A 14,849-nucleotide genomic window follows, 5' to 3' on the forward strand; every position below is an offset into this window, starting at 1 on the left:
GCCTCTGTACCTCCCTCTCTCCCTCCCCCACCCCCCCTCCTTCCCTCTCCCTGCACCTGTACCTCTCTCACAGCATTAACTAGGTGGTCACCCTTACATAGCACCACCATTCTGTCCTCCTCCACCAGGGATCGTGGGAACCTGGCAGGCTGAGGGGGCTGAGAAAGATCATTCCTCACGTCTTGGGGAAACAGAAGACCCATGTCGCATCTCCCTTTATGGAATGACCCTGTTTGTGGGAGGACGCCGTGAGGACTGTGGGATGACCCTGTTTGTGGGGAGGGATGTCGTGAGGGACTGTGGGATGAGCCTGTTTGGGGGAGGATGCCGTGAGGACACTGGGATGACCCTGTTTGTGGGAGGATGCCGTGAGGACTGTGGGATGACCCTGTTTTGTGGGGAGGGATGTCGTGAGGACTGTGGGATGGAGCCTGTTTGTGGGGAGGGATGCCGTGGGGACTGTGGGATGACTCTGTTTGTGGGAAGGACGCCGTGAGGGACTGTGGGATGACCCTGTTTGTGGGAGGGATGTCGTGAGGGACTGTGGGATGACCCTCTTTGTGGGGAGGATGTCGTGAGGGACTGTGGGATGAGACTCTGTTTGTGGGAAGGACGCCGTGAGGACTGTGGGATGACTCTGTTTGTGGGGAGGATGTCGTGGGGACTGTGGGATGAGCCTGTTTGTGGGGAGGATGCCGTGAGGACTGTGGGATGAGCCTGTTTGTGGGAAGGACGCCGTGAGGGACTGTGGGATGACCCTGTTTGTGGGGGAGGGATGCCGTGAGGACTGTGGAATGACCCTGTTTGTGGGGAGGACGCCGTGAAGACTGTGGGATGACCCTGTTTGTGGGGAGGATGCCGTGAGGACTGTGGGATGACTCTGTTTGTGGGAAGGACGCCGTGAGGACTGTGGGATGACCCTGTTTGTGGGAAGGACGCCGTGAGGACTGTGGGATGACCCTGTTTGTGGGGAGGATGCCGTGAGGACTGTGGGATGAGCCTGTTTGTGGGGAGGATGCCGTGAGCACTGTAGGTAACCCTGTTTTATCATTTCCGCGTCCCAAGAAATATTTCATACCACTGAAAATATTGAAAGTGACAAACGATATGTTTATGTCCTTCCTTTCTTCATTCCTTCCTTCCTTCCTACGTGCCTGCTTCCATCTCTCCCTCTTTCCCTCCCTCCCTCTCTCCTCCCCCCCCCCGCCCTGTAACACATGTGTGAGAATCTTCACACCTGCACCTTCATCCTCCCCTCCCTCTCTTCTTGTTCCTTGTGCTCTCTCTCCTCCCTTCCATTTATTCTCTTCCTTCCCGTCTCTCTCCTTCCCTTTATCCAAAACACGAATGACAATCTATTCTTGTCGTTGTACTTTCCTCCTCTTCTTCTCTTCCTTCTTACCCTTCCATCTTCCCTCCTCTCCCCTTCCATCTTCCCTCCTCTCCCTCTTACTCTTCCATCTTCCCTCCTCTCCCCTTCCATCTCCCCTACGAAAAATATCCTTTAGAAATCAATCTTTAACTTCCGTCTAATTCAACTTCCACCACTACGATAAGGAGTCTACTTCACCCTCTGTTATTGGCTATTGTTTTGATGTTACGTCCCATTTACTCGGTGTTTTATGCCATTTATTCCTTAAACTCTCTCATTCCCATTGGGTGAGGGTGTAGGGGTAGGTGTAGGGGTGGATGAGGGTGTAAGGTTGGGTGTAGGTGTGTGGGTGTAGGTGTGTGTGTGTGTGTGTGTGTGTGTGTGTGTGTGTGTGTGTGTGTGTGTGTGTGTGTGTGTGTGCAAAAGCAATTACCGAGATTATACATTACCCAGAGTCATTCATCATACTTATTCACTACTACGACCGTCAACCCAGATTATAAAAACACAAACCTCATTTTCTTTAATTAAAAAATCAAAACAAACGAACTCAACCTTTTTCAACCTATAAAAACAAACTAATTATTACACGAACAGTCATTAAAATTTCAATTAGCATTCCTGTGTAGATGAGATATGATAGTAAGTGTAGTGTCATATGCCACCGCAGTTCACCACTAACATAATTGACACTCATGACACTCATGAGTTACAGTCGTTTTGTGTCATGCCACGCAGCCGTTCCCTGTATACCGCATGGCAGATGATTACCGCATGATAGATGACTACCGCATGATAGATGATTACCGCATGACAGATTATTACCACATGACAGATGATTACCGCATGACAGATGATTACCGCATGACAGATTATTACCACATGACAGATGATTACCGCATGACAGATTCTTACTGCATGACAGATGATTACCGCATGACAGATGATTACCACATGACAGATGATTACCGCATGACAGATGATTACCACATGATAGTTGAGTACCGCATGACAGATGATTACCGCATGACAGATGATTACCGCATGACATGATTACCGCATGACACTCGTGGAATAACTTGTACAGCTGCAGGGTGGAAGGAAGCTACAAGGTGTCTCAGAAAAATGTATACACGTTACCCTCCACCTTTAACCCTCCACCTTTAACCCTCCACCATTACCCCTCCACCATTAACCCTCCGCCATTAACCCTCCACCATTAACCCTCCGCCATTAACCCTCCACCTTTAACCCTCCGCCATTAACCCTCCATCTTTAACCCTCCGCCATTAACCCTTCACTTACCTCAGCAAAAAAGTCCCTCATACACACACTTCCGCCGCCATTAAGTGTCTCACCTACACACTCACCTCAGGTAAAAACTCACTTTACAAGTCAAAGGTAAAAACGTCTTTCTCTTGTCGTCTCTCTTATCGTCTCTCTCTTATCGTCTCTCTCTTGTCGTCTCTCTTATCGTCCCTCTCTTATCGTCTCTCTCTTACCGTCTCTCTCTTGTCGTCTCTCTTATCGTCTCTCTCTTATCGTCTCTACTACTACTACCACTGCCACAACAACAACCACCACAACAACAAGAGATATACTTTGGACTATACCATATCCCCTCCCCCCCTCCTCCCTCCTCCTCCCTCCCTCCTCCCTCCCCCTCCAGCGCGTCAAAAAAACACACCGGGCGGAGATATGAGGAAATATACCAGGTGAGGGAAATAAAGATGATGTGAGGTATTCAGGTAGAACTCTTGGCACCTGTATGGGTTAATTATACCTTGTCTCTCCCCCTCCCTCCCCACTCCTCTCCCTCCCATCTCCCCCCTCCCTTGATGTAGGTAAGTGAGAGAGAGAGAGAGAGAGAGAGAGAGAGAGAGAGGGGCCTAACAACAGCTTCTCTTTAATTTAACATAATTTTTTTTAAAGATATTTTGGGTCAATCTCTCTCTCTCTCTCTCTCTCTCTCTCTCTCTCTCTCTCTCTCTCTCTCTCTCTCTCTAAGTGCCACCACCATACAGTGCCAACTACCGGGCATCATAATTAGCTTGGCACTCGTGACTCTTAAATTATGTTGCTTCAAAAAATACATATAAAAACAGGTGACGTGTAGTGAACTTCCTGAGAGGGTCTCATTTAGGGGCCTGGTTAATGGGGGGTTAATGGGTAATGGGGGAGAATGGGGGAATGGGTAATGGGGGTTATGGGTGATGGGGGGTTAATGGGTAATGGGGTTGATGGATAATGGGAAGTTGATGGATAATGGGGAGTTAATGGGTAATGGGGGTTTGATGTCTAATGGGGGTTAATTGGTTATGGGGTTGAGGGATAATGGTAGTTATTGGGAACTGGAATTAATGGTTGAAATCGTATTGGAAGTTAATGGTTATCATGGATTAATTAGTAATGGGTTAATGGTTAATGTGGTTTAATAGGTAATGGAAGTCAATGGGTAATAGGAATTAATGGGTAAGAGTTTAATAAATAATGGTAGTTTATGGGTATGTGTCACTGTCATAGAATCACAATTACACTGCATATGACATGGTTTGATTGTCATATATACAATGTCACTGCCATAAACACATTTCCACTGTCGTATCTCAAATCTGTCACTGTTTATTGCATGACAGTGACTCATATCCACATTACACTGTCATATCCTAAATATATCACTGTTTATGACACGGAGAGGCAGCGTTCTCGTGACGGGCAGGAAGCGTTACTCAGCGCTTCTCACAGCTGGGTGGGTGACGGAGCGTGTGACGGAGGTGTGACACGGGTGTTTGTGACGATGGTGTGACGGTGTGGGGCGAGTGGTGTGTGTGTGACGGAGACAGAAGGAGGGGAGGAAAGGTGATAGAGTAGAGGGAAGGGAGATAAGGAGAGAGGGGGAAGAGAGAGGAGGAAAGTCCCCAATTCTCTTAGACCCCAAGCGAAATGATGAGGCTAGGACGGGATTTATTAACACAGGGGCCTATTTGACCTGCAACTGTGTACAAACGGACCCCGGAGTGTCCTTGGTGATCTGACTGATAATGTCTTAACGTGAGTGTGTGAGGGATATTTTCTCGGTCTCTTGTTTATCTCTGTGTTTTCTATTGTTTTCTCTTCATTAATTGTGTTTATTCCTATCACTCTTCGTGGTCTTTTGATCTTTGAGATTTTTTTGAAGTGGCGAATAATTGTTTGTTATTCCACTCATAATCTGACTTATAGACGTTGTTAATAATAATAATAATAATAATAATAATAATAATAATAATAATAATAATAATATACCAATTTATATATAAACTAAATACCATAAACCATCAATCAGACAGCTCTTTGAAAACCCATTTCCCTTTTTTCAATATTTCTCTCCCACTCGAACGCTGTTTATGACTCCTGTCCACCATTTACGCTTCACTTGGAGACTATCTCTTGGCTCGAAAGCTGTGTCATTAGTGCCTTTGTTAATGACGTTTACCAGGTGCTGGCGGAGGCCTTCCTATCTGGTCACATCTCCCGTAAACAACGCAGTCTGTCTCTTTGTCTCTCAGTGGCAGGATATGTTCAAACCTTGGACCTAAGTGCTGACCAAAGCCGCTTGTATTTACGTATTCTGAATCGATTTTCTTCTTTCTGATGATAAACTATGATTCTGGGATTATTTTATGATAGTAAGATTATTTTATTGTCTTTTTTAAAATACTTTGGTAATATCCGAGAAATAGAAGTCTCAGTAATGACAAGAAAACATAAATGGGTAGAAATATCGTCTCTAACTTACGTCTCAGAGACTAGTGTATTTCTTGAGAGGGGAACTTAACTATTTCTTATCTTTGTAACTGAGTCAATCAAAGGCTTCAATCTTAAGAGTGGGCCAACCTAACCTAACCAACCAGAATTTCTATGTAAACATTATCTGTCACTGTGTGTTTATATTGGCTGGTGAAGTACCTCTCTCTCTCTCTCTCTCTCTCTCTCTCTCTCTCTCTCTCTCTCTCTCTCTCTTATCTTGGAGTAATTAAAGGTTGTATTAAAGTTAAGGAAATTCTTAACTTCCGTAAATGTTTCATCCATACAAACATCATAAAGAGAGAAGAGAGAAAATGAGAAAGGAAAAATAGGAAGAAAGGAATATAAGAGAGAAGAAAATAATATAAATAATAAGAGATTTAAAAAAAAGACAGAAAGACAAAGAAAAAACGGAGATATAGAGAAAGATATAGAGAGAGAGTAACATAGAAATGAAAAAGTTCTCTCATAAACAAACACCATTTGAAAACTCCCATCTGTGTGGCCCTCGAGGTGTTATCAGATCGACTCTCCTCCCCTTCGATCGCGGGCGTTTAATGTCTCCCCGGGGAGTGAGAGGAAGGGAGAGGTAATACTTGGTGTGATTAGGAGAAGAAGGAGAAGGAGGAGGAGGAAGATAGGATGAGAGGATTATGGTAAAGATGGAGGATTTGGTCTGTGTGGGGTAGGGTTAGGAAGGCTGTCTTGGAAGATCTAAAGATAGATAAAATTTGCTTGAATTAATAGAGATATAATTATTCGTTAAGCATTAATTAATGTCCTGTATTATACGCCTATACACACTAATAACTATTTACTTACATAGATAGAAAAGCAGTCATAAACTCCTCACTCACACACACACACACTCTCAAATATTCACGCTGACACACATTACTACTTTGCTGCCACTCGGAGACGAATATGACGATTATCCAGCTGTGATACAATGATATGAGTTATTAAGTATGTCATCTTTGTTGGTGAGCTCTGAGGTGACTCGAGAGGCCGATGCGGGACCGGCAGTGTCCTCCACAGATGTTATACGTGTGGAGGGCTACATCTAGTGCAGGAGGGGCGGTGGCAGCGTCTTTCCGGTGTTGGCGCTTGTTTCCGTCGGTATGCAGTCGGGCTAACTCGAAAGTATTGACACCTTTTTGTGTGGTGCTCCTCCAAGCGTTACGGTGTGGAGTAATTGTCTCCCAGGTGAGGGGGTCGATTTGGCACTTTTTCAGGTTTGTCTTAAGACTATCCTTGTACCGTTTCAGTTGCCCGCCAGCGTTACGTTTACTATTCGTTAGGTGACTGGAAAGTAGCTGCTTTGGCAGTCTACTGTTGTCCATGCGGGTAACATGGCCAGTCCAACGCAGTTGTTCATGGATAATGGTAGCCTCGATGCTCCTACAGTTGGTGTCAGCGAGAATACTGGCATTTGTTCTCTTGTCTTCCCAGTGAACTCGGAGGAGGGAATGTAGACCACGTTGGTGAAAGTTTTCAAGTGCCTTGAGGTGCCTCCTGTGTGTGACCCATGTGTCGCTGCCATACAACAGGGTGGAGACCACACACACACACACACGCGCACACAAACACACACACACACACACACACACACGCACACACACACACGCACACACACACACGCACACACACACACACACACACACACACACACACACACACACACACACACACACACACACACACACACACACACACACACACACATGTATATGATGCCTTAAGCGGCTTATACGTGGTGATATTATTAGGCCGTAAACCTTTTATTGTGTTTCATCTTCCAATAGTATTACTGCCCTGACCAAACACTGTGTGTGTGTGTGAGAGAGAGAGAGAGAGAGAGAGAGAGAGATGGATCACCAATGGAGGGAATAAATAATACAACAGTATCATAACTGCCTCCGACACTGACACCTCCCTCTCTCCTCCCTCCCTCCTTTCTGTTCTTCCCCCCACTCTCCCCCTCCTCTCAATATAACCGCCCCTCTTTTCCCACCCTACCTCCCTTTCACCCTCCCTCCTCTCCATCCCTTCTCTCCTCCCTCCTCTCGTTATAACCTCCCTCCTCCCTCCCTCCCCTCCCTCCTCTCTCTCCCTCCCCCCTCTCGTTATAACCTCCCTCCTCCTCTCCTCCCTCCTCTCCCTCCTTTCTCCCACTTTCTCTCCACCCCTCTTACACAATCAAATCACCCTTCATATTTATAAATATATTGGTACTTGAAATCCGAGCGATGAGTTTTATTTGTATTGCTTGACTCGGATAATTTCCGATGTATTAATACAACGTTCACTCATCACTCACTCACTCCTCACTCACTCACACACTCACCATTCTCTCACTGTCACTCACTCACCCACTCATTCACAAACTTATTCGGAGTGAGAGTTGTGAACTCTTGGAACAACCTACCAGTAAGTGTTATGATGGCACCGAGTGTGAGCTGTTTCAAGGCCAGACTTGACCAACACTGGAACGGGTTCGGGTACATTCAGGAACCGGTGCATGCCCAGTACTCGCCAACAGTGCGGCCGCCCGGTGTAAGAGACGTGACGAAAGAGGATAGGGGTTAGTGGTGGTGGTGTCACGTGTGTGTCTCGCTACTATGTCATGAGAGAACTGCTCAGCCCAGTTACACATGAGAATTGTGTGTCCCTCGCTACCAAACATCACAGGTTTCCTCCAGGTAATATAGTTCCCTCCTGTATTAACAGTGGACAATAACAAACTAACTAAGAACAGAAATAATTAGATCAATATCGATGGTAGTCACGTTGCGTATAAAATCAGCAGGAACTATTAGAGTTACCGTTAAGGAGAAGAAAACGATTCTCGAGCCCTCCAATATCCATTTTCTATTGTTTCTGGCTGGTCTATTAGATGGCGCTAGTGTCAGCAGCTGAAGGAAATATTCCTTAAACGAGGGTGAAGTTAGTGAACTTACTTGTCTGAGATTGCTAAATGTGTGGATCATCATAGCAGGTTGCTTCTTCTGCTAACCGTAAGTACATAATTCGTGGCTTTTAATAGATTCCTGCATCGCAGAAACTATTTAATATTCAACATAAAGATTCCTGGTACATTAGAACCACAAGACAACGTTATTTAATGTTACTGAGTCAAAATTTAGGGGTTTTAAATCACTCGCCGCAGGTGATACACCAGCTGACTTTGTTATGGAGTTGATTTTTCAGTCTTCAATGCGATATAATACGGAAATTTAGTCTTTTATAACCTATATGGTATTTTAGGTTACCGTAGTTGCATTTCAAGTGTTTGTGTATCAAGAAGAACTTCATATTTCAGTGGAATGAGTCGTGGATACTGACATTGGCTTATTACTGTGGCATTTAAAGTGATCAGTTGAAGTTTTTTTTATTTCACTGTGCCATGTATTAGTTTAGTTAATATTTGTCCTCTGTTTTATTTGGCATTATTTAACTAGTTTATACCCTAACATCTCACCATGTTAACGTTCACATTCACATTTTATTAATTACCTTTTAACTGGAAGAAATTGGGATTGAATTAAAATGTTTCCACAGCGGACTTTAAATTCACTCATTAACTATATAAATGACTTATTTTGCCTTTTTATGTAAAGAAACTCTTTATAAACCAATTATACAGTTAAAATTCACATTATATTCATTTAGGAACAATGTCTTATGACTAAATTATTTCAATATTTTACTACAAGGGAGAAATAAATTTATGAATGGGTTTAAAGGGAAGCATTTTTACTCGACAGTGTAAATGGCGATGAATGGGCACTTTAATTAAATGGTATTGGTTAGTTTGAATGAGAACTTTAATATCAGACTTTCCTTATAATGTCCCGTGTTTATTTTTAAAAATTTTAGAGGAAAACTAATTGATCTTACAAAATTTTGGTTAAGGAATTAATATGAGTTTCATTAGTGGTTATAAATGAGTAATGTAAATAAGGTATTAAAATGACCAAAACAGAGAAACTGATTTCCCTCTCAAATTTAAAGATTTATACAGTATTTAATGAAAGAATTGTAAATAAGTGAGTTGTAAAGAGGATAAGGGTGAACTACAGTATAGAGTGATATTTATTCTGTGGAATTATTGAAATCTTATAAAAGTTAATATTCATGTACACACTACTTAGATATGGCAGGTGTGTAGTGACAGTAATAGTATACTGTTCTTATACTTGTTTTTAATAAGGTAACAATTTTAATTCCATTTCATAAGTGTCAAATACAATATATAGTCCATAATTAGGGTGCAAAGAAAATACAGTATTCTCCAGTAATCAAAGATAACACAAGACATTAAAAGCGTACCGGTATATAGTAATATTTAAGGACAGTGGTCTTACGTAACCAGCTACCTAATTAAAAATATTTATAGAAGTAAATTTACTGCCCACCTAAAGAATAAAGCAAATTAGGTGGAGGAATAGAACTTTCTCGGCTATCATCCGAATTTTATTAACTAATGAGTGTCGTACTTTATCCCCCAAAAAATATTAGAGGGTGATAAATTATTTTTGTTAGTTGAAAAAAAAAAAATATTACCAAAAAGGACAATTACAGTAATAATAAAAGTATGAGTTGCATTTTTTTTAATATTAGTTTGATGATGGACACAAACTAATGAAACCTAACCTAACCATTAGGGTGGAAGTTTTTTATTTAAAGTTAGTTTCGTGTGTACAGATGGTAGATGGCATGTAAAGTTTGTGTTAGATTAGTGAGCATTGTTTGTTCCTCATGGTGGCTCTACTCATGAAGCAGGGGCAGCAGTCGTGTCTTTATTTACGGGAAACTTATAACAAAAACATGAATAATCTAAAAGTGCTGTTCCTCCACCCAATTTAATTTAGTTTTGAGTTAAGAAATACATTATCCTCTATAGAAGTTTAACATTAAGTGGCTGGATAAATCAGACCATTGTCCTCAAATATTACCACATAATTTCACTGGAGTTCTGAATAAAGTGAATTATCTAAGGTGGTATGGATCACCTAAGGAATAATCAAGTTTATTTCACCTAATGATTAGTGTTACTACCTGGGGGGTAAGGTAATCTTTTTCTCATTTGTGGTACAGTAATAATTAAACTCAAACATAATTTTTTTTTAATCTGTATACCACACCAAGCATTACCCAAAAAACTAAGTAAAGAATCTCAATAGTATGTGAGTGTTGATGGTGTATGTATATTATGTATGCTGTATGTATATTATGTATGTGCTCCATTTATATACACTATTTATTCAGCCTAGCTAGCAGCGTGTGGCAATGTATTTACCATGTCCCACATGCTTAATTAATGTGCCTGGCGACATATGGAAGCTGCTACTGTATCACTTACCACATGTCGCCGGAGAGGCTAGTTGACCCCCGTACAGAGTAAGGAGCGCCACCTCCCTTGTGTACATATCTGTTTATCCAGTAAATAGAACCTACGAAACTCTACAGGTGCTTGTGTTCGCTCCTGTAGATAGAACTTGATACCTAGAACACATGCAGATGGTAGGTGACAGTATGAACGAGACTTGAATCATAATTATCATTGTCGTACGTGTGAAATTAATATATGTACAGTTGGGAGTCAAAAGTCTTGAACACTCCGCAATATCTGGCATCTACTTCTGAGTTACATATATATGATTGGGATATACTAATAACACTACTTGTCATCATATATTATGCCTGAACCACAAAATGGGATAAAAACTCTCCTTAATACCTAAGATCTTTGGGTACTTACAACCCAAATACTGTCAAGTGTTCGAGACTTTTGACCCCGACTGTACTTGTGTGTTCCAGCTCCCAGGTGGCTGATGGCATGGTGTAGTGTCCAGTTAAATGTCCTTCACCTCCAGCCCCCCCTCTTTTTTTTCTCATCCACTCAATTAACTCTGACTGAAATAATTCATAACCTGATCTGGTTATGTGTGGTTGTGGAGTTTGTGTGGTTGTAGAGAGTTTGTATGTGTGTGTGTGTGTGGCTGTCAAGTGTGTATAACATTTATATAAATGCCCTGAAGTGTGTATTGTATGTGGTGTTGGATATCCTTATTCCCTGCAAGTGGTCGATCATTAAGTTTTGCATAACTGTTGTGGAGTCATTTAGATGTACAAATATATGATGGCATATAGCGTTTTACTTATGTGATTTTGCCAATAGTATTTCATGATATATCTTTTATTTAAGTTGTTAAAAATACAAATATTTATAAAGGTTTTTCTTTTTTATAGGGGGAAGACGACCTTGAGGATAAGGCTCCACCTGAAGCTGGTGCTCTGTGAAGATGCTGGAGGCACTCAACGGGCACCCAGACTAAACCCCACAAGGTACCTCACAAAGTCCACAGGCACATTGCTGAAGAACCTGTGGTGAAGAGCCCTCGGAGGACGACATAGAGTAACCGCACGACACAGAACGTAGGTACCAGGTAACTTTGTCTCGTATGGGGTCCGAATTTGTGTACTTAATGAGTTTGGTCACATCTCTGTTAGGTCATATCTTTATTAGGTCACGTCTCTGTTAGGTCACGTCTCTGTTAGGTCACGTCTCTGTTAGGTCACGTTTCTGTTAGGTCACGCTTCTGTTAGGTCACGTCTCTGTGAGGTCACCTCTCTGTTAGGTCACCTCTCTGTTAGGTCACGTCTCTGTTTGGTAAACTCTCTGTTAGGTCACGTTTCTGTTTAGTAAACTCTCTGTTAGGTCACGTCTCTGTTTGGTCACGTCTCTGTTTGGTAAACTCTCTGTTAGGTCACGTCTCTGTTAGGTCACATCTCTGTTTGGTCAACTCTCTGTTAGGTCACGTCTCTGTTAGGTCATGACCAGGGAGCTGATCATACTAACTAAACTCACGAGGGCCATACGAAGTCAATCAAAACAGACAAGTACCTTCGTCTACTTTTTATCCTATTGATAAACAGTTGTCGAGGCTAGAGAACCCCCCTTGTTATGACACAGGCGCCCACTTATCTTTATTACTTTATTCTTATAAGACCTAACAATTTAGTTTCTTGTTTCACCTTCTCACAATAGCCCGAGAACGTCAGTTCATTGTCAACATACACACCCAGGCTCTTTTTCGCATTGTCTCAATTAATTCAATTTCTTCGTCCCGTTGGGATATGTGATACGCCTCCTCACCGTTGGTACGTCCCAGTTGCAGCCTCTTACACTTCGTGACATTGAATCTTAACAGCCATTTCTTCGACCATTCTTGAAGCTCACGGAGATCTTTCTGCAGCTCTTCACAGTCTGCTTGGCTCTTAATTTCCCCAAAATAGCTTGGCATCGTCCGCAAACATTTGTATGGAGGAGTATATAGCTTCTGGCATGTCATTTATGAAGCAAACAAACAACAATGGGCTTAATACACTGCCCTTTAGTACCCCGCTTGTCACGGGTACACATGGAGATTTCGTACCATAAATCACCTCACGCTGCTTGCGATCATAGAGAAAGTCCCGATCTACACTAGGACACTTCCCCGATTCCAGCACCTTCCCAGTTTAATTTCCAGCCTCAGCCTTTCATGGGGTACATTGTCGAAAGTCTTGGCAAAATCTAGGTATATATTGTCGATATTACCACCCTGTTCCAGAATTTGAGTGCAAACATCCACTACCTTGAATAATTGTGTTAAGCAGGAGCTTCACGGCATAAAGTCGTGTTGGCAATCCTTTGTAAGGTTGTTTCGTAATAGGTGTTCCATCATGACATCTCTTATTGTAATGACCACGGTCGTACACGTCAGTTAACGTAAAATCAGACGATTCATATTATGCTCAATAGTCCACAAAACATGTAGCTATGCTTTCTTTATTTGAGTCCCCCGTCTGAGAAGTCCGTTTTCTCATCACTTCAGGACGCCTGAGTCCTTCGTTTTTTCTCAATCCTAGAGTGCACCCGAGACTTCATTGTTCCCTAGTAATGACACAGAATTTGAAAGTGCAACTGTGGTTGCATATGTTGAGGCAACTTAGATATGACTGATTACAGTTGGAACATTCAATATCCATTGTGAGTGATGTTGAAAGCTTCAATGTCCTTATTGTTGGTAAAACTTGTCAAGTAAGGGAGTGTCGAGTTTGTCAGTATGAGTGGCATATCCTTATATCGTCCTTGGGGATAGCCATGAGTTCCAAGTGCGACTGAAGTTAGATCATTTTGATGCCCAAACATCAGAAAATCGGATGTTTGTAGTTTAGTTAGTGTCAGTTGTCTATTTTAAAAAGTCATCAATCTACTGAATAAATTCTGTCAAACTCAAAATCTCCAAAACCTAACGGCTCTTCTCAGGAAGAATTCCTTGGCTGTGGTTTGTGGTTTCCGGTAAGTAGAGTTGTTTAGTGCGTGTTTAACGTCCATTTCACTTTTTCCTGACAAACTCGATCTCTGATTAGATTATAAAAATAGACATAAAAATTAGCCTGACCCATGACACTGATTTTCATAGTTGAATGTACAACAACTGAGTGGAATGTAATTTCTGTCATTGAGTGATTAGCATATCTGGCATGTGTTCCGCATAGGCCTGAGTTGCCAGTTAGCCGTATATAAGCTCGTGCGTGAGGAGAAAGTCACTTCTCTGACGCTTCTCCATCTTTATCTCAGGTATGTGTAAGATTCTCCGCCTGCCATATTAAGTCAGTTTAACTCAGTAAATTTTGTGAATATCAGTGTTCATGTTGTAACAGTGAAATTGTCATTTACCCAGTGAAAGAATTTATGTGACGTAAATGTTGTCTGTCGTTGCCAGACAAAAGATTGTTTGTGATTGAGTTATTATTCACTTCTCTGATGCTTCTCCATCATTATCTCAGGCCCAGTGTGTGTGTTAGCTGAATACCCAGCAGCTACCAGGGATCGGTAGCTGCATACCAGCTGGTTGTATTGGACGATGTCGTTAATTCGGCAGGATTAAACTGTGCGGGTCCGAGCCCTGGGAACTAGGCCCAAACTCCCTCGCCGTGTGTCGGACTACAACCGACCTTAACAGCTTTCTTCATTTGTTGTTACACCCTGGGGCACTCCTTACAGTTATATGGGCCAAAGTATTATTGTTGTATATGATTAGTGATAATTAGCAGACATATAGTTATCCCAGGTTGAGTATTGAACCCATGAATGTTGGTGTTACCGGTGGTACTGTTGTAAAAGGAGTTGAGTCCACCAACCAGGTGTACTACCACTGTACTCTAGCTAAAGTGCCATGTTGTTCATTCCGAACTAACAGGATGTGTTTGATAATATCTTAATTTTGGATCCTGTCGAGTGCGTTATGTAATCATCTGTATTGACAATGAAGTAATATCATGAGTGTACAATGTTGTAATCAAGAAATGGTCTATTTTGCTATTAATTTAAAGTAAGACCTAAGCGGTCCGGTCTGATCTGAGTGTAATTAATTAACATCTTATTTACTCCATATGTTAATAAATATTAAATTAGTAAACTATGAGTATCACCACACTATTCCTTCAACACATTGGTTCTCAGAAAGTAACTATTGTAACTCATGTGCCTGGAAGCTTGCTAGCAGGCTACCTAACAGTTCACTAAGATATGTTATATTCTAATAAAATTCTGAGTGGTGGCAGGCTACCGTTGTAAGTAATAAGTGTTATAATATAATGACATAGTTTCCCCAGACTAATCCATGGTTTAGAATAT

The 14,849-nt window shown here is 41.9% G+C and overlaps 1 protein-coding gene and 1 long non-coding RNA gene across 2 annotated transcripts; one reads left to right on the plus strand and one right to left on the minus strand.

Annotated features, from left to right (window-relative positions):
• Positions 1-216: 216 nt before the first annotated feature.
• On the minus strand, positions 217-1,835 carry LOC121870292 (extensin-like). The gene is made up of 2 exons (XM_042372082.1): positions 1,822-1,835; positions 217-1,000 (listed from the first exon to the last, which is right to left on the minus strand). Exons 1-2 carry the CDS (start codon positions 1,833-1,835, stop codon positions 217-219), a joined length of 798 nt encoding a protein of 265 aa, XP_042228016.1.
• A 6,221-nt stretch (positions 1,836-8,056) lies between these two features.
• Positions 8,057-14,606, plus strand: LOC121870269. Its single transcript, XR_006089686.1, has 3 exons — positions 8,057-8,175; positions 11,414-11,599; positions 14,000-14,606. It is a non-coding gene; the product is annotated as an uncharacterized LOC121870269 (long non-coding RNA).
• Positions 14,607-14,849: the final 243 nt, after the last annotated feature.

This window comes from Homarus americanus, unplaced genomic scaffold (genome assembly GCF_018991925.1).
Source record: "Homarus americanus isolate GMGI-L3 unplaced genomic scaffold, GMGI_Hamer_2.0 scaffold18710, whole genome shotgun sequence".
Classification (NCBI taxonomy): Eukaryota; Metazoa; Arthropoda; class Malacostraca; order Decapoda; family Nephropidae; genus Homarus; species Homarus americanus.